General features: G+C 39.1%; 1 protein-coding gene across 1 annotated transcript in view; it reads left to right on the forward strand.

Annotated features, from left to right (window-relative positions):
- The window catches only part of gabra2b (gamma-aminobutyric acid type A receptor subunit alpha2b), a 33097-nt gene that overhangs the window by 2240 nt on the left and 5718 nt on the right, over nt 1-25139 (forward strand). Inside the window, exons 3-7 of the mRNA XM_075480908.1 lie at nt 1755-1870; nt 12606-12673; nt 14403-14623; nt 15894-15976; nt 16760-16903. Coding sequence (XP_075337023.1) covers nt 1755-1870; nt 12606-12673; nt 14403-14623; nt 15894-15976; nt 16760-16903 — 632 coding nt within the window. The remainder of the gene's footprint in view (nt 1-1754; nt 1871-12605; nt 12674-14402; nt 14624-15893; nt 15977-16759; nt 16904-25139) is intronic.

Consider the following 25139-nt stretch of genomic DNA (forward strand, 5'->3'; position numbering starts at 1 on the left):
AGGGAGGAGAGGTAAGTTTAGTTGATGCTAGCAATAGCTTTGTTAGCAAATGCATCCATAATTCACTGATATTAACTGTGCTAATTCTAATTATCTCCCCTCCTCTCGTGAAAAAATGTGCCAACTTTTGTGGTGTATGTAACAAATTCAACTCAAGAAAATTGCAAATAAAATGTTAAAATGGAAAAAGAGTACATAAAAGTCTCTTTATGGTCAGTTAGCCCAATTAAACAAAGAACAACGTATCACCATGGAGAACCAAAAATTGCGGAAAATGTGGCCTTCAGCATTTCCTCAACTTTTCAACATATGCAAGGCAAAAAAAGCTCATGATGTCCACTCACTCAAAGCGGATGAGAGACGCTGATACCTAAGCAATGCAGTGGGTGAATCCTGCCATAATGACTTCAGGGGGAAATTAGTATCTAATGAGAAAAGTTTTTAAAGGGAGTCTGTTGGAGCCAGAGACACACATCCAGCAACCCTCAAATGTTCTTTCAGGCAATTCCACATCTTCTGGTAGGTCACTAATTCCATCTTGTGTTATGTGGTAGCACTATGTCACCAGCAAAGACAACAGGAAAACCTCCAGTTAGCATTAGCACATTAATGTGGGGCTAGTCATACATGCTAGAACTGCCAGCAACAGCTGTCATTTTCCTTTTAGATACAGCTGTTAAATATATTGAGTTTTTTTTAAATTAAATTTCAATTTGATTTCATTTAATTTAATATTTCATCTTGGATAATGCCATTCTGTATAAGGCTTTAACACACAGCATGTGGTGGGGAGAAAATCTTATATTCATGCATTCAGAAAACCACATTGTTCCATTCTTAGCTAATAGCTAACTGGCTTTTAGCCTCATTAAATAGCTATTCAATGGCAAATAAGGTGATGTTACGTCAGAACGGCAGCATCTGACTAGAGGTTACTGTGTGAATTAATCAATGTTTTTAGATACATTTGAAAGTTCAATTTAAAAGATTGTTGGCTGGATCAATCTTCCACATCGAACATGGTTTTGTTGACACTATGATTTAATTTCTTTTTGATGCAGCGTTAGGAGATCATGAACATGTACAACCTTACATTGTTCAATATGACTGTGATTCTAAATGTGGTAAAGTACTTTGGCTATAATACATAACTCAGACCACATTTATTTTGATAAATGAAATATCTTTAGTCTAAACAAATTGTAACACTGCTAAGTATTTTGCATAAAGCAACACTTTAAATGATGGTAGCTAACGAGAAGGGTGTGGTCCAAACTAAGGGGTTTTAGAAGTGGAGTGGGATATTGGATGAGACAGATGTAAACATTTATTTTTATAGTTTAGTTATATATTAAGTACTTAAAGTCAAATAAACCGATTACCTGAGGCTGTTGGAGTAGAGCTGTCAACAGTGGTGATTAAGTTGAGCTTTAATGTGGGACCTTATCTGAATGTATTTACCATGAATCTCTGCGCTGATTACATTTGCATAATATTCAGTTGTGATTTAACTCCAGGATCAGATGGCTCTCGAATGTTGTGTCTTGAAGTGGGTCAGCCATCATGAGAAACAATGTATGCGTGTGAGTGTCTGTGTGCGCATGTATGGAGTCTCTGCCAGATAATAATGAACCCTTTGCTTTCCATAAATCAAGCCTCTGAGGATTAATGAAACTGAATAGATCTGAAATGTGATCAGGTTCCTGGAATCTGAAGTCAGTTGTTCATGACGTTATCGTGTGTCTGCTGACTAGATCAGTGAATGCTGATGCCACATCTGATGCCTTCAAAACCAACATCACCCTGTTCACACGCATTCTGGACAGACTGCTGGATGGATACGACAACCGTCTAAGGCCTGGTCTGGGAGGTGAGGAAATTATGTACTATTACTGGATGTGCACAGATGTGCTTTTGTACAGTATCTGAAATGCACAACTGTTGTTATGAGACTGCACATGTGTCCTTTTAATGGTTCCCAGCTCATATAAAGTGAGAACACTTCATTTAACATCAGCTTTCGTTGTACCAATAATCTTTGGCAGCAATCCCCTTAAGAATAGTCTGGTAAGCACACTCTGTGCACAGAACATTTTGATTATATAACCCTCAGACCACTTCCTGGAAAGCAACAACAGCTAAAGTGGATACATTTAACTCCACAGATTTTGTGGCTTGTGTTTTTGTGGAAGAAATCTCTCAGAATCTGTCAGACCCAGAAAAACAAAGACACTCGGGAGGTATGTGGCAACACAGGTTTCTCACTTTAGTTCTGTGTAGGTGGGTTGCGTGATCGTAAAGCTAATTGTTACAAGAACATCGCTGAAATTACATCAAAGCGTAGCGTATGATATGATTTTTTTTTATGGTATATTAATCTGTTTTAATTCTCCTGGTTCAGAAAAATATGTAATGTTGTGAGGTTAGTAATGAGACATGTTTTCAATAAAACCATGGATACAAAATACTTTATTGAATTGGGTACTCTGCAGTTGGACGTTTCTGAGAGCTCCAATGCATTTTTATTTATAGAAGCACATGTTTTTCTCTTTACAACTCCTGCAGAAGAAAGTGCCTTCATTTTACCCCTGAAAAGAATTACATCTTCCTCGATGCGCCCCAGTGCTTCTGTCTTCATCCTCACCACTCCCATTATCCTCCATGTTTGGCGTCTCCTTTCCAGCTGGCTCCTCAACCCAAAGCTGAGCTCTTCCCTCAGGATTTGGTTCCATTTGAATTTCAAATTCCTGGGGCCATCAGCCCAGCCCAGGAGCTGCCATATGGGAGGCAGACCTCCTTTAGTTTGGCAGAGCTCTGCCTGTTCAACTAGACACACTGTAAGCTTGCTGCCAGTTTATCTACTGTGCAGGAAAAGCCACAATGTTTGCCTTATTACACCACTTTAGCTCAGGTATATGCAATTCTGGTTTAAATTTACATGCACTCATTACTGTAGCACATTAATGCTTTTGCGATATTGTGCTTTCAATATTTTTTTCTTTTTTCGCTGGACTATTTCAGTCACAGAGATACTGTTTATTTTTCAAGTTAAAAAGAAAAAATAGCTATTTGATGTAAAAATGTAGTTGATTTCCTGAAATCAACACTGGGTGAAATTACACATGCAGACTTGAAAATACATATTGACGAAATAAGTATTTCCCAGTACGGTGCATCTTGCCCTGATCCTTTGGCAGATTCAGTCACATTTGTTGGTTTTCTTGCTATAATCCAACTTTTATGTAGAGTTCATATACGTGAGATGTAGTTGAGCTCAAGACTTCTGGAAGACCGTCTTTAAAGTTCCACAACCAGCTTTGTTGTCTGCTAGAGGTCTGAATGAGCACCCATATTTATCCAGTTTCAACTGTATATATATATCTACAGTTGAAACTGGATAAATATAAATATATATATATGTATATACACAGATGGTTTGAGGTTCTGTTGAAGTTTTCTGAGGTTATCTCTTTCTATCCCAGAGCATGATGTTGTCACCACACTTAACAGTTGGTGAGGTGTTTTTTTTTTTGGATTAAAGACTTAATCTTTACTTCTCTAAACTTCCATCTGGTCATTGCGACCAAACAAACCACTCATTTTGTATTCAACCTGACCAGAAGTCTGGCTTGAAGGTGGGGATTTTGGAACAGCAGCAAGCTTTCTTGAGCAGCGGCCTCTCAGTGTATAGCGGTGTAAAACATGCTTGACCGTAAACGGTGACACCGGTGTTTCAGCAGCTTCCACTACATAACAAACACTTGCCCTGTTGATTTGTGCTCCTGTCTGTTTTAACCAAGGCTGTGGGTGTTTAGAGACAGTCAATCATCCTTCTCCTTTTTTTCACATTGTTCTGCGTGTTGGTCAATCCACCGAGTGCTGGTAAACACTCACTTTTATTTTGGGATCCTACAGCTGCATGGAAAGTTATGAAGGTATGAGGTAAATTAATAAAGGTCAGTCAGATTAGTCAGAAAACGTGTGCAGCGAATTCTAGTTTCTTTTTCTATTAAAGCTGTTTGTTGTGCAGTCGTTCGGCTACAGAAAAAGGAACAGTTGCAAGAAATCATTGAAAGCCTGATATGAGCATGTCTGTTAGGATTTCATTGTTTGTTCCCAACAACTCACTTTAAATCTTAATATGAACATTTGAGTATTTCACACACCAAAACGTAATGTCGGCACCCTGATGAAATATCTGGGAAATGCATATATCTAGTTTTCCTCTGGCATCTTCTCAAACATCTTTGTCGTCCACGTTAGATTCAGAGGATTCTATAATGAAAAGTACTGACTTTGAGAGAAAGACAATGACATTAAATGATGACTCCCAACCATTAGATTGCTCTGACAAAGTGAATAACAGTTTGAAGTTAACAACTTAGATCAAAGATCAAAGCATTCATTGCATGCTTTCGATCCTGTTACTGTACCACCGGCAAATACATTTTTATCAAATTAAGCCCCAGTGGAAGCAAAAGCCTCAGCAATCAGTGTGTAGGACTGTACTTTATCCATGAAGCTACACAGGAACTACACAGAGCTGCAGTACTCACTCTGTAAAAGAAACACAAGATGACATCAGATGTAAATTTTCACATCGTAAACAAATTAGATCTGTGTGTCGTATCTCCACTGGACTTTAGTTTATAAAACATTTCTATTGTGGAAAAAAGGGGCTAATCACAGCTGCATGAGTGTGCTCACTTATAGATACAGTATGTTCAGGGTTAAAGAGGAAGTCCCTTTGAGTGTTTTCATGGTTCAAGTAACATGTACAAAAACAAGAGGGATATAAAGGGGGGGGGGGCTGAATACAAATGCATTTTAAAAAAAAAACAACCTTTCTTTTCTTTTTTATTGTGGAAATAATCAAACATTCCGTCATGTAGAGCCATTACACATTCCCACACACATTCTACTGAGGTCATATTGCAGAATAATGTATCCCTACAGTGATATGGCTTATCTGCTTTCTTCAAAAAAATATTTTCATTGAAAACAGCACCCATCTGTACATAAATCACAGGAGCAGGGCCGTAGAGTAAAGCTAAGAAAGACCAAAAACAGGCTCGAAATAGCCCACACATCTCTCAGACAGTTTCCAGCACAGCTCCGAAAAACTAACAGCCTTGAAAAAAGGTAGTTTACATTATAAATCCATCCCATATCACCTATTATATAACACTGGGCTGCTATGTGCTACTGAGCAGTCAACAGCAAGAGATGTAGGTGAAGCGTTTCACAGCTTCCACTGATAAGTAAATTGCAAAGATGGAAGAGATGAATCTAGGGCAGAGGTTTTCAAGATGAATCCTGATGGCAAAAAAGAACTGTAACTGCTTCAACAATGGTTAACACTGCATGCTTCTTATACATTATAAGCACAGACATTTGTTTGCTAAGCCAAGGCTTTAGCTCTCAGAGGCAAAAACCACTTCTCTCTAAAATTCTTTCATCTCTAATATAGATAATGCTTCTACCATGAATTGAATCGAAACACAGTAATGTCTGAATTGATTGTAATACTGTTCAGGACACTGAATGTAATTTGGGATTTTGCACACCTACGGGTGATGTCCTGTGCACGGCATCGCAACTTTTATTGAGATGTGGTTGCGTGTGCCCTTTTAGAATGCAGACGCTGATGTTTGTCGTCTTTAAAGCCAAACAGCAGAGAGCGAGGAAAGAATGTGTGACCGCTGTGAACAGCTTCTGAACCTATTCAGCATATTGCTACAGCTTTGAGAAAGAAAGAAAAAGTCATCTCCCTATGACGTCCTATAGTTCATCAGATCCCACATGGACTGCTGGGGAAGCCTGCACAATCAAATTTACTGATTGTGCCAGCGAAATGTTACTCTGGATAGCTGAGCGGCTGTCTCTGCTATGAATCAATTAGGAAATAAGGTGTATTCCCCCTGATGTTCTCAGACATAGTCCGGGGAGGAGGAGCCAAATTGAGTGTTCAGCTGTCACGGAAAAATTGTGACTTTGTGTGCCTGTTTAGTGGAGAAAAATGGTCAAATATATACATCATTGAGTATAAACAAAGTTAAACGTCCCTGATGACAAAGCATATGTTGCGAGGCTGAGCCCAAGGGAGACTCGACCCAGTTTAACACCTGATCTTATGTTCCCAAAGGGACAGAGAGAAAGAGAGCTCGCCTCATGAGTTAAAATGACAAAGATAAAATGTGTTGCTTATTGTGATCACTTCTCTGAAAACTGCGATTTCTCAAACCTGAAAAGCGAATTACAGAGGCAAGAATCTTTGGTCTGAAGACGTCTTTGGTTGAAAAACATCCCGTCGTGTTTCTGTTTTCTAGAGTTTTAAGAGAGATCTAAAAGTTACATTCAGCTCTTTAAAGCTGCACTCAGTATTGTGCTTGTTGTAATAAAGCCACAGACGATCATCCTCCAAATGTACAGTACTTTATATTTTAGGGCCTTTCAGCAAATTGTCTTGGATTCAAAGTGCAGAACTTTGCTATTTTGCTTCAGTCTTACTGATCTCCTGTTCTCACACATATAACATTAGCTTTGTCAGTCTGATCTGCTCTGTCAGTCTAATTACAAATTAACCATGCATTCGAGTTGTTTGCGCTGTATTGAGATGTCATGTGGCTTGTTTGCAATTGAACTGGTCGATTGGCCAAATCTGACTGCTGCTACTGCCCAAATCAGGTTAGAAAGCCAGCAAAGCTAACTACTCAGCTTCAAACGCAACACTTTGCCAACAGGCATCAGGTATCTAATACATCTCATCAAAAATGCTAATTCATTTTCTGTAATGAGTAGTTGGCAGAGGAAGGTTGCAGTTTCACACATAGATAATTTTCCGTGCTGCTATTAAATTTGAGGACAATTTGTTCAGTGTTGAACAATCTGTCTCATTGGATGAGGAGTTCATCTCTAAACTGATGTCATTCACTGTAATGGTTCAACATTTGTTTTTGCAAATTTTCCTAATCTCTGTCCAAACTGGCAGGGCTTGAGTTGACATTTGAACAGTTGCACAGTGGAATGCACAGTCCCTCACACGGGCAGGTTGTGTCTTACCAATTAAACATGGTTCAGCAGGCCCATCTGCACCAAATGATTCAGAATGCATGAGAAGCGCGTGTCTGTGACTGTTGTTGCTGAATAAATGAACTTTAGGTATTGTCCTTGTTCCCATATATTCCTAAAATCCTAAGGCACTAAATGCACTCTTGATATTTTCAAATAGTGAACACACGCACTCCCTGAGGTCTGTACGTTTCTAGGTTTGCTACAAAAAAAAGAAAGGGATTTTTGTTTTGAATATCATCCTCATGTACAATGCAAATGGACCTATGTTGCAATTTACTGGTGGATTTGGTTTTTCATAGACTTCTGTCTGTTCTTTTGTTTTTAAATACAGGGCTGGGATTTTTTTTTTCTTTGTGATAAAAAAAATCATCTCCTGCTGTCACGTTGTCAACACTGATGGTAAATCAACTGAAGAGCTGTTGATCAAGCAACTGTTTTTTGGATGGCATTTTGTGTGACAACTGCTACTAGTTACGAACAAAGTACAAAAATAAGCACCGACTTTATAAAATCACGCACACTTAGAGAATGTTTTAATGTGTATTCAAATAAATTCTTCACTGCAAATGAAATGATACCAACTCCCCAACAAAATAAACAGCAAATATGTATATCAGTAAATCTAAATCTATGAAGAGAGTCAGCTCTATTCATCAAACATTTAAATGACAAAACAAAATGCCCAACACGTCAATGGCACTGCCAGTGAGAGGTCCAGTGTTATTCCTGTAATAACATGCACCATCCTGTGTCTCTGTACAATAGGAGGCTACTTTGGTTCAACAACACTTAATGTCAAACATGTTTTTTACTGAGATGCAGTTTCAGTCGTTTAGTCAAAAGAATAAATCAAACTAATGGATAAATGTGTGCTAAATGAAAAAAATATAATCAATTTCAATCAGTCTTATCCACATACCAAGCCTTGTGTTACAACTTTATGTCTGGAGAATGGATGGAACTTATTATCCAGCAGCCTGCATGCTCCTCTTGATTTACATCACCTTATAAACAAGACGGGGTGGTAACACTTAATAATGCAGCCTGTGATTTACAGGTGATTTCACTTTTTCAATCAGACACTAATGAAACAGTCACTGGTCCCTGCTGGTACTTAAATCTTGGTATGGATGAAAACAAGACTATTAGGGCAACAGTGATTGAGGCAAAGTAATTGAAGGATTTCAAAACATCGAACTGGTCATATTATCTACAAAGACAGTTAATTCATGGCCAACTCTGGACATTTTAACATTGTCTCCCTCTCTGCTATGCTTCTAATTTTCCAACATTTTTATCAACTGCTGCGCCAAAGAAAGTTGGATTTATTCTATACAAATGTAGGAGATGCATACAGCTCTTATGCCCGTCCCACTTTAGAAAAATCAGACCACAATCCGGTTCTCCTCACCTCCAACTATATACCCATTGTTCAGCGGCAAGAAGTGATCAAAAAGAGTTTGAAGAGATGGTCTCTGGAAGCTGAAGAAACTCTAAAGGAGTGCTTTTGAAGCTACAGACTGGAATACATTCTGTTAGTAATAGCATTGTTATGATCTACATGTGGCTGAGTGTGGGTCAGACTACTTTAGCTTCTGTGTGGAGAGTATCACCCTCACAATCACAATGAGGTGCTCGCCCAATAGACCTTCAGGTATTGCCTCAGTTGACCTGCTGTCTCACATCATGGAAGTCCTGGAGAGACTCTTATTGGCCCACATAAGTAAGCAAATAAACACCTTTCAAGACTCTCAACAGTTTGGTTAATGTCCTGGGTTTGGGCTTGAAGATCATCTACCTGCTTCAGCAAGCTCACTCACATCTGGACAAAACAAGTAGCACCGTGAGGACCTTGTTCTTTATTTCTTTAGCGCTATTAATACAACGCAGCCCGAATGGTTATGTAAGATGCTCCGGAAAATATAGTTCTGGACAGGAGGCTGTATTCAAGAAGAGACAGGAAAGGCCGTACTTTCTGAGGTCCTTCCATGATTGTTTTGATTCTTTATGTTGCAAAAATGATTTCTAATTTGGGGATTAATTAAGTATTATTCCATTAAATTCAGTTCAATTAAACAGGGCAACACTTTGCTACTCTCAGTAATTTTTCAAATCTACATGGTGAAGTTTATAACCAAATTCTTATTGCACAATACAAGACAACCCCTTAATTGCACCTAAAACTATGGAATCTGTTATGAAGCACTTGTACAGCAGGTTTTGTTGGAGGGATATGAATGATGGTGCATCTTGCCAGCACTTCATATTTTAGAAGTAATCTTAGAAGTAATGATCTCTTTAGATTGTAAGATGCAGTTTAGCATGCAGAGTAAAACCTGAAAAAGCCTTTTGAATTGGCCAAGCATGAGTGATGATTATTGAAAGAGTGTTGAAAAAGTGAATGGACCTGATGCAGAAGCATTGATGCAGCCGCACACTTTCACTTGAGTGGAAAACAGAAGAGGCTTCCTGTCTGAGATATTGGTGTTGACATTAGATATGCTTGGAATCGTAGCTCATATGTTGCTCTAGCTCAGTAAATTGAATACCAAAAGAGTTGTCCATTAGTTAATTTACAGACAATTACTTTGCACATGCAGAAGTGAGCTGGGTTGACACACAACACAAATCCGTCTAAGCGGTAATGGAAATGCTAAACAAATGCAAAAAGAGAGAAGGTGGCTTTATGGTGCACTGGTGCATAGTGAGAATGTGATGCATTAACTCATCATGCTTCCTCTTTGTGCGTGTGTTGTCATCTGAGGTCTGCTCTGTGTTGTGGGAGCTAGGCCACAGAAGAGTATTACAAAGCAAATTCAACACAACCGGGCTTTTTTTTTGTGTGTTTGTTAGTTGGGTTGACAAAAGCTAAAAGTTAAATTAGTCATCGAGTTCTACAACAGTGCTCTTTCTTTGTTAAACAAGGCTTTCCTCTTCATGACTTAGACTTAGACTCAACTTTATTGATCCCTTTGGGATCTCCAGCAGCTTATACAACAAGACTCAGCACACAGACGGTAATAAGAAAATTAAAAAATATATTAAAAAAACACAAGATTGGATAACAAAATTAGATAACAAAAATACACTCTTAGAGAATATAGAAGTGAACAGTGGATAATTGACCAAGTTATTTAGTAAAATTGAATTAAATTAAGTTATTGCACTGTGGTTGACAGATTATTGCACATATGAAGACCATTTTGTTAGATAAATAAGTATTGCTGTTGAATAAAAGGAAAAACAGCAACTGTTTACTATGACGAGGTGGATAGCGGCTACCTGTTACCTCTGCCCCCCAAGTGAGGAGTTGTACAGCCTGATGGCCTGAGGGACAAAGGAGTTCTTTAGTCTGTTAGTCCTGCACTTGGGAAGGAGCAGTCTCTCGCTGAACAGGCTCCTCTGGCTGCTGATGACGGCGTGCAGAGGGTGGTTGGCATTGCCCATAATATCCAGCAGTTTGTTCAGTGTCCTTGTCTCTGCCACCGTCACCAGAGGGTGCAGCTTCATGCCGATCTCGTCTGATCAGTTTATCCATGCGTTTATCCATGCATATCTATGCGTTTATCATGCGTACTCGCATAAAAACATTGCCTGACATTTCATCCATAAGAAGGATTAAAATAGTTGGGAATGATACACAGATCACCAGCGGGGAAAATTATATCCCTGCAATTAAGACGAGAGGATTTCAGTCAGAAAATTGCTGCTGATACAAAGTGCATAAGTAAGGTCAATATGTTTTTTTTTAACTTGATACTAAAGAGCTGTGATAATCATCAAAATTTCCTACGTAGGTGAAATAAATTTGATTGATTCTCAATATATAGACAGATTTTCAAAAATATCTTAGATCCAATATCAGCAGTAGGTTATAGAACAAACTTGTTGGCAAATGAGGACAAGATATGAATGGACTATAAAGCACTCTCATCACTTACACACTCGACACTTTATACTTTACACATGCCTACCTCCACTGCTGTTTGCACTGCAACTTGCAATATTGCACAATATTGTATTTTTTTATTTTACCTTATATTCTAAGTTAGTATAGGTCTTAGATTAGCATAGGCTATTATGTGTATCATATGTTCAGTATAGCTCTTGTAATTAGCGTAAAATCTATATTGTAGTATCCACATTGTCTATTTATTGTTTCTGTTTTTGTTAGAGTACTTATGTCATGACATGTTACGGCAGGTTATGTCTTGTTATGGTAGCTGCTGTACGGTGTCCTGTCCTAAGAATTTCAGTGCCCAGTCCGACTCTGTTGTTCTGTCTATCTGACAATAAAAGACTTGACTTGACTTGACTTGACTTGATATAACGTATATTGTATGAATCAAATTCTCAATGCATGGCTGGCATGGCAACATATTGCACAGCCTTTAGTTAGTTTCCCTGTGACCGCAAAGCTTCTTTGGTTGCATAGAGTACAGCCCAAACAAGCTTCATCTATGACGTAGTCCCTCAGTTGAAAGTCATTGCAAGGTTACCAGCTATTTGATAGATTTTACCTTCATCATCGCATCATTATTACATTCAGCCTTTCAACCATTCAAAAACTTTTATCAACGTCTAAATTCACTGACCAGTTATTAAGTTGAACGTGAACGGATTGATTTTCTGTCAGTCATTTGACCATTTTGATTGGATTCTATTCAATGAGAGTCATGTGCTTTCATTTTGGAGATTCAATAGTTGCATGATGGATTGATTGATACATGTTTGTGTTTTAATCGTTGTTTCAGTCTGATTTCGGTGTCTGGAGCAGGTTATGTGTCTAGCCACAGTAACTACGGTGATCTAGCTAGGTTAAAAAGCTAACTCTGTAATAGTGAGCATGTTTATATGACAAAAAGAAATTAGAATTATTGTGTTACTGAAACCAAAATTGGATTTTTAAAAAACGTTAAAACAGGTTAGATTGACCAAAATTGGGCTTCTCACTACCAGACTGTGGTTGCTTAAAGCATCTCCAGACTGTCACTTTGCTCAAATAAAATCTTGATTTTAAAACTGCAGCATCATCTGACAAAATACGAGCAGTGATCTCATCTGTTTGAAGTTAGAAACAGTAGAATATTTTTAACAGTCCACAGCATCATGGTGTCTTACATACTTCAGTTAATAATTCAATCAACGTCTTGTGAATGGAAAAAAGGATTTTGGTCCAATAAACTGTCCGAGTCAAGGTGTAACCGTAGCTAGACTAAACTGTGCATGTGATCATGCTGACTGAAATCTCAGTCTGTAGGCTCAACATACCTTCCTAAGCCATCAATATTGCTTCATAGTACACACCTCGGGTCAAAAGGATTGGTTTTAAGTATGGCTACCAACTACCAAAAACACTGAAAATGATAAAGATTTTAGCTCAGAATGTCAGGTTAACCTTCCTGGTCTGTACAGAAAATAGCAGGAGTATACAGTGTATCCCCAGCTCAGCAACTTAAAGCCTCCTTTTCTTTTTGACAGTACTTTCCTCTTTGGTTTCTTAATGCCTCAAATGGTTTTCTCTGATCCAGACAGGGTAACTGAAGTGAAGACAAACATCTACGTCACCAGCTTCGGACCGGTTTCAGACACAGACATGGTGAGTCCATAATTTGAATATTTATTCGCTGTGTTACTCATTCATATTATTGTTGTTGAAGAGAAAGTCATCAATCCCCACTTAAGCTGAGGGGAAGGAAAGGTGCTTTTTTTTTTTGCTTTATTTTAGTTTGATCATGGCTCCTCCCCCATTTGGAATTATTTCATACTGATTTTTCTGTCCACACACACACACACACATAGATGTTCCGATACTGAGGAAGGACATGTATTCCTCACTCTAGCACGATGTCTATTCATCTGACAATTTTCATCTCATACATTATTAAAAGTGTTCTTGTTATTCTAGTCACTCCTTTGTTTACCCTGAGCCCTCCTGTTTGTCATTCTGAAACATGCGGCCACCTTCACATCATATCATCAGCCTCCTCCTATTGCCGAAGACCCATTTTTCACGTGATTGATCTATTGATTTAACAATTAAGAGCCTGGGTGTGCAATGCAGCAACCTTTAAATGATAAGTGCACCAGAGGACTCTTAGCTGAGGACAAACAGTCGCTTATATGAGCTGAGAAACAGAACAAGTAGAAAATATTTCTTATCATGTGGTGGAAATCCCAGATCAGCATCCACATCATATCCCCTGTGACTAAGTGGCCCAGAGGGTGATCTGTCCGCCTAATTTCAGCCAAATCATTCCTAATCTTGCTTTTGAACTATCTTTCACATCAACAGATGGACAGACAGATAAACATATCAGAGGAAATCATCCTATCCTTAATTTTTCAGAGGCAGAGAGTGTTTTTAATGCAGCTTTTCGATCCAAAAAGAAGCAGATCTATTGATATGTTTGAAAAAAAATCATCCAATGTATATTCAGGTTTTTAAAGAATCATATTCCTCATTCATATGTAGAAGGAACATATGTTCCTTGAAAATTACGCATAAGGATAAAAATTTGAAATATTTTTTTAAGGCTCTGCTCTTGCATAGACAGATGTCTCATAAAAATGACAAGCAGCACAAAATAAGCTCCTTTGATCTGCAGCTTGTCATAGAATTTACTGGATTCATAGAATGTCCACTGATAGCCAGACCTGTACAGAAAATATTGGGAAAGGGAAAAAAGAGAGGACAATTACTTGTATTAGAATAAACTTCTCTGTTCCAAATATTCCATCTTACAGAAACCACCTAAAATGTAATAAACCAGAAGCCTCCTGCTATTGTAGAAGCTGCTGTGCTGAGCTGAACTGGACTGGACTGGGTGTCAGTGGCAGTTTCTGTGTCCATAGATCTAAATGTCAGAGGCTATTCAACTTTGACAAGAAAAAAAAAAAAAAAGAAAAGAAAAAACGACTCTGTATCTCTCACTCTCGCCCGCTGCGTGTGATTCACACAAACACTCTCACACATCCACTCATTTCACAGTGCAGTGCATCCTGCCTTTAACCATCTCTTGTGTGTGGTAACTTTTGACAACAGAGGTTAAGAGGTTGTCGTGGCCTCACAGCCAACTTAGGAGTTCACCAACTCAGGAAGCAGGGAGGAATATAGAGAGCAAAGGCCTTAGTTTGATGGAGCTTTGTCTAACAGAGAAAGACAGTGCCCATGTTTTAAAGTGGCAAGTGAACTTATTTGTGAAGAAGCGCTGTTTGCATGCATCCACAAAGTCCGACAGTGGAAAGAGCACTGCATTATTTCACTTGAAGAAATAAATAGTAATGGTAATAATATCACTTTACTAATTTATCTCCTCTGCATTCAGGAGTACACCATAGATGTTTTCTTCCGGCAAAGCTGGAAGGATGAGAGGTTGACATTTCATGGACCAATGAACATTTTGCCCCTCAATAACCTGATGGCGAGTAAAATCTGGACCCCGGACACCTTCTTTCACAATGGGAAAAAATCTGTGGCTCATAACATGACCATGCCTAATAAACTGTTAAGGATCAAAGATGATGGGACACTGCTGTACACCATGAGGTAATTAAATTGGCATGCTTATGTCTGAAGTAAAAGTCACAGTTGTATTTATGACAGTGATAACTTATTAATGACATTTTGTCTGTAAGCCAAATTTAAAGCTACTGCTTAAAACCACACAATCACATTACCACATTTAAGCTTGTAACACAAATTTAATAAACAAGTTTTGTAGCGTTGGTTATTGAGCTTTAGACGGACTGGTGTGTTTTATTTGGTACATTTGTGGGGAGCATGTTAAGATGTTTACTTGTCGTAAGCTAAGCTGCTAACTGTTCCACTCCAGGAGTTATTGTTCATCTGTACTCCACAGATTTATACATTTAAACGTTTTTTGCCACAGACAATTTCTCGTAGGGTCTCTGCACACCAAGAAATGAGCAGCTAATGCAAGCTATGAGGAGAAGTTAGCTTGGCTAGTAGGGGCCAGTGTCCACTCTACTGGCTGAGCAGTAGACACATATCTTAGGTTTTCTGTTATTTTATGATTTTTAGATTTAGTTTATTATACTGCATTAGTCCAATGGTGAGTCAATGCACCAGGATTTTGTACTAATGTGCACTAACTGGTGGATGTTCTGAGAAGCGGCCTCTCGCCCGCAATAGCCCCCAAGCTAACTTCTCCTCATAGCTTGTGCCTGCTTCTCATTTCATCAGTTCCTCATAGGACTAATAAAATAGTTGATAAGTATGGTGTTATAATTGTGCCACATTACTGAGCAATAACTAGGGCATTCTTAGTGCAGACAAATATTTTTTGCAAGTATATCAGATGTGCTCAGAATGCGCTCAAAACTTGATTTATAGATATAAATCTTTGAAGCTATTATATATATAAAATTAGTATGAAAATATAGTGCTTTTTTTTTTTTTCTTTTCAGGAGAACTGACTTGGACAAGACACCTGTTTTCTTGTTTAGGCTAGAAGCACAGAGATCCATCTGTATTTACCGTGCATCCTGTTTTATGCAACGATGCAGTTTCCTATCACAGAGCTAACCTACAGTCAGATACTCACTGTCCCTTTGATTTTTGCTAATCTCCCCAGCACCTGATTTATTTTGCTGTGCTAGTTAGCAAAGACATATATCTCTGTTTCAAGGCATTACAGATGGGAAGCGTCTTGAGTAGTGCATAAGGCTTTTTTTCTCTCTTTTCTTTTCTCTCTCTTTTTCTTGGTTAGTTTGTTTTGTTCTGAGATGGTGCTTAATCTATGATGTTTACTTTTCATCAGTCTGCAAAATCTTAATGCTCTGTGAATTGGATGCAGGTTAACTGTGCATGCAGAGTGCCCAATGCATCTGGAGGATTTCCCCATGGACTTTCATTCCTGTCCACTAAAATTTGGCAGCTGTGAGTAACTCTGACGATGATAGTGCCTGAGGGAACTCAAAGTAAAATGCTTTTTACCTTTTCTCCTCTCATTGTTTTTTTGTCAAGAGAGCAGGCTAAGGACTGAGTAAAGCTGGGTTGCATGGCTCAGTTTTATGGCCCTACAAATATGAAACTTCGCATAAAATCTAATAATTAATTCAAATAATTTTGTTGAGAAAATTCCTTTTTGTCTCAAATTCTATTGCTGTGGCTTCCTTATATTTGTATGAATGTTTTTTTTTTTGGTTTCAGCTGTTTTTGAATGGTTAGTTTAGAAGCAAATGCGTACTAGTCATTATCAGAGCATTAGAACTTAGTGGGTCATGTCTGAAATGCCTTGACTTCTCACATAGATTAAATGTCCCATTTGGTTTCAGTGCATCACTATGTAGAGTAATGTACATTGATCTCCAGGCTAATTTACTTCTTTTTTTAGCTGCCCATTGCACAACATGATGAGCCGAGCATTTAAATGACTGAACAAAAATGTTATGCTTTGCTCAAACCTATATTCACATTCAGCATTTGCTGTGAGCGACTGAGAAAGGCTGTTATCACTAAGCATCGGTTGCTGGTCGGTGTTTTATTTCCATTTCTATTTCTCACTGCAGTATTTTCTTTATTAAACACGTTGAAGGGGGCCTTTTCATTTGGGTCATAGACATTATTGAAAAAAAAAAGAAAAATAATAATTGATAGCTGTAACTGCCCCAGATTTATCCCCTCTGGGTTTATCCTTTTTCTTTTTTCTTTTTTTCTTAGATGCCTACACAATCTCAGAAGTGACTTATGCTTGGACTCGAAATGCCTCAGACTCGGTCGTGGTGGAAGGGGAGAGCTCTCGCCTGAACCAGTACGACCTGCTTGGGCAAACTGTCGGACAGGAAACAATCAAATCGAGTACAGGTAAGCTCTTGTGGAAGCCTATAAGGTGTCTAAAGTGACCTCTAAACTCCTCCATCTTCTACTGACCTCCATCCTCTGGATCGTCCTGCTCAGAGCACATTTCAGGGGGGTAAAAAAAGTCCTTTATCAAGCACTTCAAAGTAATGAAGGCACGCCACTTTCACAGTCAAATTTTACCAGGTGGTTGCCAGCTGCCATGCAGCAGAAACTGGATGTTTCATAGCTGTTTTTAACGCACCCTCCAGCAAGAAAACACAGCACTAATCTGAGAGTAATTGCATCTTTGGCTTCCACCAGATTCATTTTGGTGGAATCAACAACCTAATATCTTTATCTCGGCTCTGCTGCAGTGTGAAAGTCAAACTGTGATTTTGGGCCTGTTTTAACGGAAACAGAGCTCGTCCACCTCCTACATGTTGCAGGAGGCGGCAGTGATCTTGTTGTGAAATGCTTGGTTTTCGTGCTGACTTGGTTTGGCTGGAAAAATCCAGGGAAATGTCTGCCCTGGCTTCCTCCACACGACAAACACTAGATTTGGCATCTTTGGCGCTTTAGACAAAAAGCAGGAAATTAAAATAAGAAATCCGTTAACTTGACCATTTGCTAAAAGTCTTAGGTTGTTGACGGCCCAGTTTTGGCTCAGGAGCTGCACTACAGCGAGCGCAGCAGACCTGTCAAGCTCCGAATTTTACAACATGCTGAATCAGCGTGTTTGGAGAACAAGAGAGTGATGCACAGCACTTAAAGTGATTGAGGCTGATGTCTTATTTAGCCTGAAACCGTAAACCTGAAACAGATTGCCTGACCAGCTCGTCCTCGTGAAATCGAAATTCAAAGCTTGTGTGTTTTTATAAGATATGCCTTGCACAATGTGTCACCTATGTGAGAGTACCTATCCATCTATAAAGAAAAAAAGATGTTGGTGACTCATTCTGTACTGTGGGCAATTTCCTTATTTTGTGCCCGATGAAATGCTTTCTCAGGTTTTTAAGAACAGAAAGTTTGTGCATAATGATGCCTGATCATCAGGCCCATGAGCGGACAGTCAGAGAAGACTGGGCTAAAATGGAAAGAATATGGCACCACAACAAACTTGCTTAGAGAGGGACAAAGAGACCAAAAGACAGAGGAGCGGGAAGACAAAAAACATTGCTTACAGGCAAATTCACCGATAAGCATGTGGGAAACTCACCAAACACACGGAAGAAGGTTAAGCAACCCTCGAGCAGTTGAAGGGGAAAACATTTAAAAGTGTCAGAATGGCCTAGTTAAAAGCCCAGACCTCAATCCAACTGAGAATGTGTGGCATGACTTAAAGATTGTTGTACACCAGCTGAACCCATCCAACTTGAAGGAGTAGGAGCAGTTTTATTTTCAAGAACAGGCTAAATTTACAGTGGCTAGATGAGGGACGATCATAGAGACTTAGAATTGCTATATGTATATATATATAAATATATTTATTTATAATTATATTATATATAATTATAAATTATTATATTTATTTATAATTGTTTTAATGTTGAGGGTAGTTTTTAAAGCACAGAGAAATGTTGCAGCAACTAAAGCCCTGACTATGTTGGCTTGAAGCGTACTTGGCTTTTTTTTGGATCCCATACAGAAATAGAAATATGCTCTATTCAAGATAATAGTTGTCAAGTTCAATCATTAGAGAAAGAACAAAGTGCACAAATATATTGGAAAATAGGCTATACTATAAAAGAAAACGATAATGAGGGCTAAAATTAGAAGGAATATTCATGCAACCCCACCAACACAGAAACGGGGCCAGAGCTTGGGAGAGCATACATGAGTCTACATGTGTTTCTGTGTGTGTGTGCGGATAAAAACATCATTACAGTCCAGGAAGCATGTGTTACAGAGAAATCATTTGAAAGCGTTGATCAAAAGCTGGTTGTAAGTTGTAAAAACTAAGTCGGCCTTGAGTGGAACAATGAGACACAAGGAGGTGTGGAGGTTTCTTCTGCAAAGATGAGCAGAGGTTGGCCACTGTTTTCCTTCACAAGCTGGGATTTTACATCAAATGACTGTTGATTATATGCTGGCAAAAAGCAAATCACTGATGATGGCCATGTAACGAGTGTTTTTGTGACATCAGTTTCCGTCATCAGGTATCAAATACTGCCATTTTCTTCCAGACCCATCAATGTCTCTGGCAGTGGTGCCCTAATGGACCAGCCACTGCAGTAATGGATGCCAACAGTGAAAGCTTCATCGTCACTCTGGAGTGTTCGCTTATGAACAAAAGATAAAGTTCTTTTAAAGTGGCTGGAAGCGAGGTGGCAGAGGGTCACTGGAATTATGAGAACTGAGACCCAGGACAGTTTAGGACAGCATGGTTTCTGCTTCCTAGTTTTCTGTTTTTGGTCACTGTGTGGGTTAACTTGAGGTTTAGACATCAGGACAACTTGTTTAGCGTTAGGTAACACTGTTTCCTTCCTAGGTTCAGGCAATAAGGCTTTGCTTGACTTGTTTTACTCTGTGGTCCACTATGTCAGTGGTCAGCCATGTTGGAAAACTGTTACAAATTTATACTGAAACGTTTTACTCACTCTCTGGTGCACCATAAACTTGTGGAGTGGTGCACCCAGATTTGTCTCAGATTTTCTGTGTTAGTTTGTTTCTTTGACATGTTAATGAGGCGCAGCTGTAGTGTCCACAACTCAACAGCAGCTGGCTGCCCCTGTTCCCTGGTTAATCCTCTACATCATGAACATATATTGGGTGAGTAACAGAGCAGACAACCCCAACACCTACAACTATTTGGTTAGGTTTAGGAATCGAAAATACGTGGTTATAATTAGAAAAGAGTAGTGGTTTGGTTTAAAAGTGTGCCACCTCCCACTGCACTGGTTTGTGACAACAAGGGTTCCTGACAAAACAACAGTATGTGAGACCATCTGAGAGAAAACAAGCTGAGAAGGATTTGAATAAAAAAATTCCATGAAGATTTATTCACTAGATCCAATGATTTAAGACGGAATCTTGTGAGATCTTTTTTCAACTAAGAAAAAATTCATCATCCATTACATGTGTTTTGGGTTAGGGGTTTACGGTTAGGGTTAATCCCTTTCTGTCAGATAGTATCATTATTGCAAAGCAAATACAAATGGAAATATGAATCTCTGCAATATGATTCTCCTCTCAGTAAGGATCTCTGCGGTGCAGTTTGGTGTAGCAGAATGAAATACATAACACAGAGATAAATAACATGCAGGGACAATTTCAAATAATCCCCCAGCGGTTATTAACTTAGAAATAAATGCCCTCCGGAGTGCGTACAAACAGAGCAGAACTGACGCAGGTGGAGGCTTGGTGCTGAGGAGCAGTGAAAGCAGCAAGCATGCGTAACAAATAGGCCGCCAGATCAGTGCAGTGAGATGTGCCGGCTGGGGATGAGGTTGGTTCTGTTAGGGCAGAGATGGACCACAGCTATGCAAGTAGTTAATACACATGTTTATCACTGTATCACTGATGATTAAGCAGCAGAGAAGTTGTATCTTCATATTGTGACAATAATTAATAAAGATTTTACATACGTTAGGATGAATAACAAAGGACTTGTGACTAAAGTCTGAAGGACCTCAGAATTCACCTGACAGATCTAATTCAACACACAAACACACACACACACACACATAGCACTTGTTACGGGGTGTGTTGTCATGGTAGCAATGCATATCGCTATGGCAATATGAGCATAAACTAATCATAAAGTTCTTATATAGTACTTTTCAAAACAGAAGACACAAAGGGCTCTCCTTTCAAAAATATGAGAAATACGAAAGCTTCTGATGCAGTTCAAAGCAGAGGCTGGGGCCCTTAAAAGGGCCACTAGATAAATGTGAGGATCACAAGATGATTAAGCTATCCTTAAACTATTGAACCTCTGTATTCATCTTTGGAACTGCTCCTTACTGCTGTACTGCATGCCACACATGGAGAGGGACTGCAAGCAGAGGCTGCCAAGAGCCAAAAATGTTGGAAATCTCTCATGTAATTCCAAACATACAAAATATTAGCTGTCCAGTCTGCTGTGGTTCTTAATTACTGCCCGTTAGTAAAAAAAAAAAAAGGGAAAAAAAGTCTATTTCTTTAAAGTTTCCCTGACGTTATCATGCACCCCCCCACCCCAAAAAATAAAAATAAGGAGAAGAAAAGTTCTACAAACATCTCACACATTAGTTTAATTCAAGTGAACTGAATGTGTCTGTAGCTAAGGGATTTGAACGCAGTAGTATTCTCTGTGTTACTGAGTGACAACACTCATCTAATTTTAGTCATAGTCTGAAGCTGAGGAAGCGTAACAGAAGGCCTGATACACTTAAGCAGGGTTGGAACTTCAGCATCAATTCAGACTAATTCCTGTCTCATTTATAGAACCCAGTATTAATAAAAAAAACTGGAACTGTGTAAGGAAACAACACAAAGTGATTACAATGATTTGCAAATCGCTCACAGTAAATCCAAACAGTAAAAATACAACAAAGCAACTGTTTAAACTGAGAAATGTTGATAATTGTTCTTAATCACTAATTTTATATTTTGATGCAAGCAACATGTTGCAGGAAAAGCGTAAAGTGTAATGCTAAATAAAGATAGATCAATTCAGATAGATCAGTCATTTAAAAGACTAATTGGCTTGATTGGCTACTCATTTGTTACAAAATTGGGAGCAAAGAACATCACAGAGGTTTCCAGAAGTATGTAAGCAAATTGACATGGATATACATACACCTGGATAGATGCTGGGATTCCATCACTTGTGGTCCATAATATCATTAAACGAATCAGAGAAGCTCTACACAGGGAACAAGGCTGTAAAAACTGCTGTATTTCAGAATCACCCCGATCTTCAGGCCCTCCGGCAGCACTGCAATAACAGCAAGCACAATCCTGTGGTGAAAGCCACTGCATGGACTGAGGACATTTCTGAAAATCAACTCCACCTTGTGCGTTCCCATTCATTCCTCCGACGAGCCAACAGCTTCTCATCCCAGGCGGGTGATGCCGTGTCATCACCAGCTGAATGCCAGCTGGCTTAAACCAGAGAGCGGACGATTGCAGCAGTGTTCTCAGACAATAGCTGAACTGGTTTTCATAACCTAACCCCTCATCTGTAGTGGTGTTGCAGACTCTGGGGCCTTTCACAACAGGTGTCCTGGTATCATGCGATACATAGAATACACACATGTGGACTTAATTGAACCAATTATTTGACTTATGAAGGTAACTGACAGCACTAGATGAAGGGATTCATAGGAAAAGAGGTTAGTAGATTATATATTCTTCCTCTACTTTTTATCTTATTATTTTTTTTTGTATTTATTCACTTTGTTATAGTGAACAAGTAAAATATAAATAAATTAAAAAAAAACTTGGTTAGGTTTCAGTAAGAAAATCGGTTTAAGTTTAGGGAGAAAAACTATTTGATCCGTCCCCCAAAATGACTCAGTAGGGATTAGGAAATAATACGATCAGCCTAATACACCATAACAGAACTCAATTTATGATCTCTATTGAGCTGATGACTCTTTCATCGCTTTTTTCACAGAAGTCACAGGGTTCTCTCCGCTCTGGGTTCGCTAGGACGTATCAACCCGGTGTTCCAGATATTTATGAAATGCAGTTTCTGCCGATTGTTTCCTTTATTGATGCCAGCCTTTGATTTCAACACATGCTTGGCTTTCTAAGGCTGCCCATAGCACCAGCAAAGACTGAACTTGGAATGCCAGGAACCTGAACCTGCAGATCTGTAAAGGAACCACTGCTGCTGACAGAATTTTGAGGCCACATATGTTGCCATTAGGGAAGAGCTTGCTCATTTCATCAGGACTAATTACATCCTGCATGTAATATAACAGCAACGGTGCCTTGATAACAGAGTCCAGGTGCTACGTGACCTGCGTGTGGCCCAGACCTGTTGCTGAAAATAACTGGCACATGATGAAATAAAAAAAATCACTTACATTTTTTTACAAAAGAAGCTGAGTCCTACGGGGTAAGAATGCAACCTGCCAGAATTGGTCAGCTCAGTCCCAACAGACCGCTAGAAAAAGAAGCGATTCAACACAGTAACGATCGCATCTCTGTTCTTTGATCGTGTCAACATTTGACGTGTTGTTTATGTGCTAATATCCATTAAGTGTAGATCCTAAAAGATTTGCAAGCATTCTGGAGGAAATCATGTCATAGGGAAAATGAGTAGAATGTGTATCGTGGCTCAAAAAAAGGTAAAGAATGAGATACATCTGATGACAATGAGAGAGTTTCAGAAGTTTGTCCCTGGTGGAAGATATTGATCTTAAGGTCATAGCCTCCGGACTTAAACTGTAGACTTAGGGGAAGAGTAGATGGTTTGCAAAGCTTGGCTTTGGAGATTCGTGTCTTCTTTGATGTACCTGAGCACGGAGTAAGCCATTCTTTTTTCACAAGCTGCTCCAGTTTTCAGTTCTTGGGGCTTTCTCTGCTGAAGTTTCCAGGTATTTTAGGATAGTGCGGATGAAAGCATCATTTACATCTGATGTTTCTGAAAGAATTTGGCTGAAAGATAGACCGAGACATCTTCCCTTACATCGCAATCTATAAAGACACCTTTATTGAAGGGATGTGCAATCGATCTGTTGAGTCGATGGCATTTTTTTTTTCCTCTGAAGAGTTTTACCCAAATCAAAAACAATCTGTCTGCTCTGAATTCAAATACAAAAACATGTCCAAAGAATCATTTAAATCTAATTTTTATGTTGCATCCTTAGAATGCGCAGTATAAATGCATGTGACTACCTCTCTTCGCCAGGTTTTCCACCATCACTTCCTTTAGGTATCAATTACTTACATGCAGTATTCCCCCAGTGACTGCAATCCACTATCATGGGAATCCCTGCCGCTGTTCCACTGAGTAAGAATTCCCTTTCATGCACTAAATGCTCCTATCTAGGTTAAGTGGTGTTTGATGCCTTGGTAGAAGGCAAAATGCCTGCCAGTGACTGATTCTCTTGTTTAACTAGTCACTCCACATTATCTGATTGGCTGGCTTTAAATGAATCATTCATTACTAGTGTGTCAGTGTTTGGTGTAGCGTACTTTCAAACTAGGTCATTTGGCACAAACCAATTCCTTCGCAGGCCTCGCGGGGACAGACATCTTGCATAAGCCTGTGAACATATCAACGCACTGTTACAGAAGTCCCAATTTTCAACCATTCATTCATTTGTCACACAGTCATGTTGAATTCAGTTGTTTTTGTTTGCTCTCAAAAAACATTTGATGTGTAACTGCATACATGAAAAACCCATGACTGAGCAGAACTGACAGTCTTATATGTTATGTTATGTTGTGTTTCTGCATTTAGCAGACGCTTGTATCTAAAGCGACTTACAAATGAGGATATAACATTACAACTGACATCAAAGCTAACAATAAGCTACATAGAAGGAAACCATTTGTCAGAGGTGACGGGGTGACAGTGTACAAATAGGGTGCAGGCATAGAGGGAAGTACAGGGTAAGTGCTAGGATAGGAGATGCTCTCTGAAGAGCTGGGTCTTTCTTGTTTCCACCGTCACGCCTATGCAGGAACAAACCGCTTTTTGACACACTTCATTCCGTTTTAAATTTTAAATGCAAGTGCAGAGCTGATAGTGTAATAAAAATCCTGACCCTGAACTTTTTGGGTGGTCGGTGACGGGTACGTACGCGTCACAGTTCAATATATAACATATACATTATTATACACACTGTATTGTCACTTAGGCTAACTGCCATATTTCCATATTGCTCTTTGCATACTCTGACTACAGATTACACTTCAGCAATACAAAGACACGCTAGTAGGTGGCAATATTGCTCAAAAGTAGAAAACTATTTTCTATTATTTTTTTCATAGAAGACTCTAAAACAGAAATGAATTTTACCACATCAACATCTTAGTGCTACACCATTACAAACAGTGCTATTTGTATCAGTATCTAAAACATACAAACGCGAATGGCGTTTTTGAGGCGGCGCGAATGAGGCGAATACCGCCGCGCGAGTGACAAGACGCGAATTTGCGCAAGTTTAGAAAATCCAACTTTGGCGAAATATTCGCGTCACGACAGCCTATCAGCGTTGAGATTCTGGACATCAGTGACGTGGAGACAGATGGACAGGTGCTCCGCAGCTGAAATGGAGCGCCTGTAGTTGGTGTCCTGCCGAGAGATCGCGGCACCGATCCT

The sequence above is a fragment of the Odontesthes bonariensis genome, chromosome 13, assembly GCF_027942865.1.
Source record: "Odontesthes bonariensis isolate fOdoBon6 chromosome 13, fOdoBon6.hap1, whole genome shotgun sequence".
Classification (NCBI taxonomy): domain Eukaryota; kingdom Metazoa; phylum Chordata; class Actinopteri; order Atheriniformes; family Atherinopsidae; genus Odontesthes; species Odontesthes bonariensis.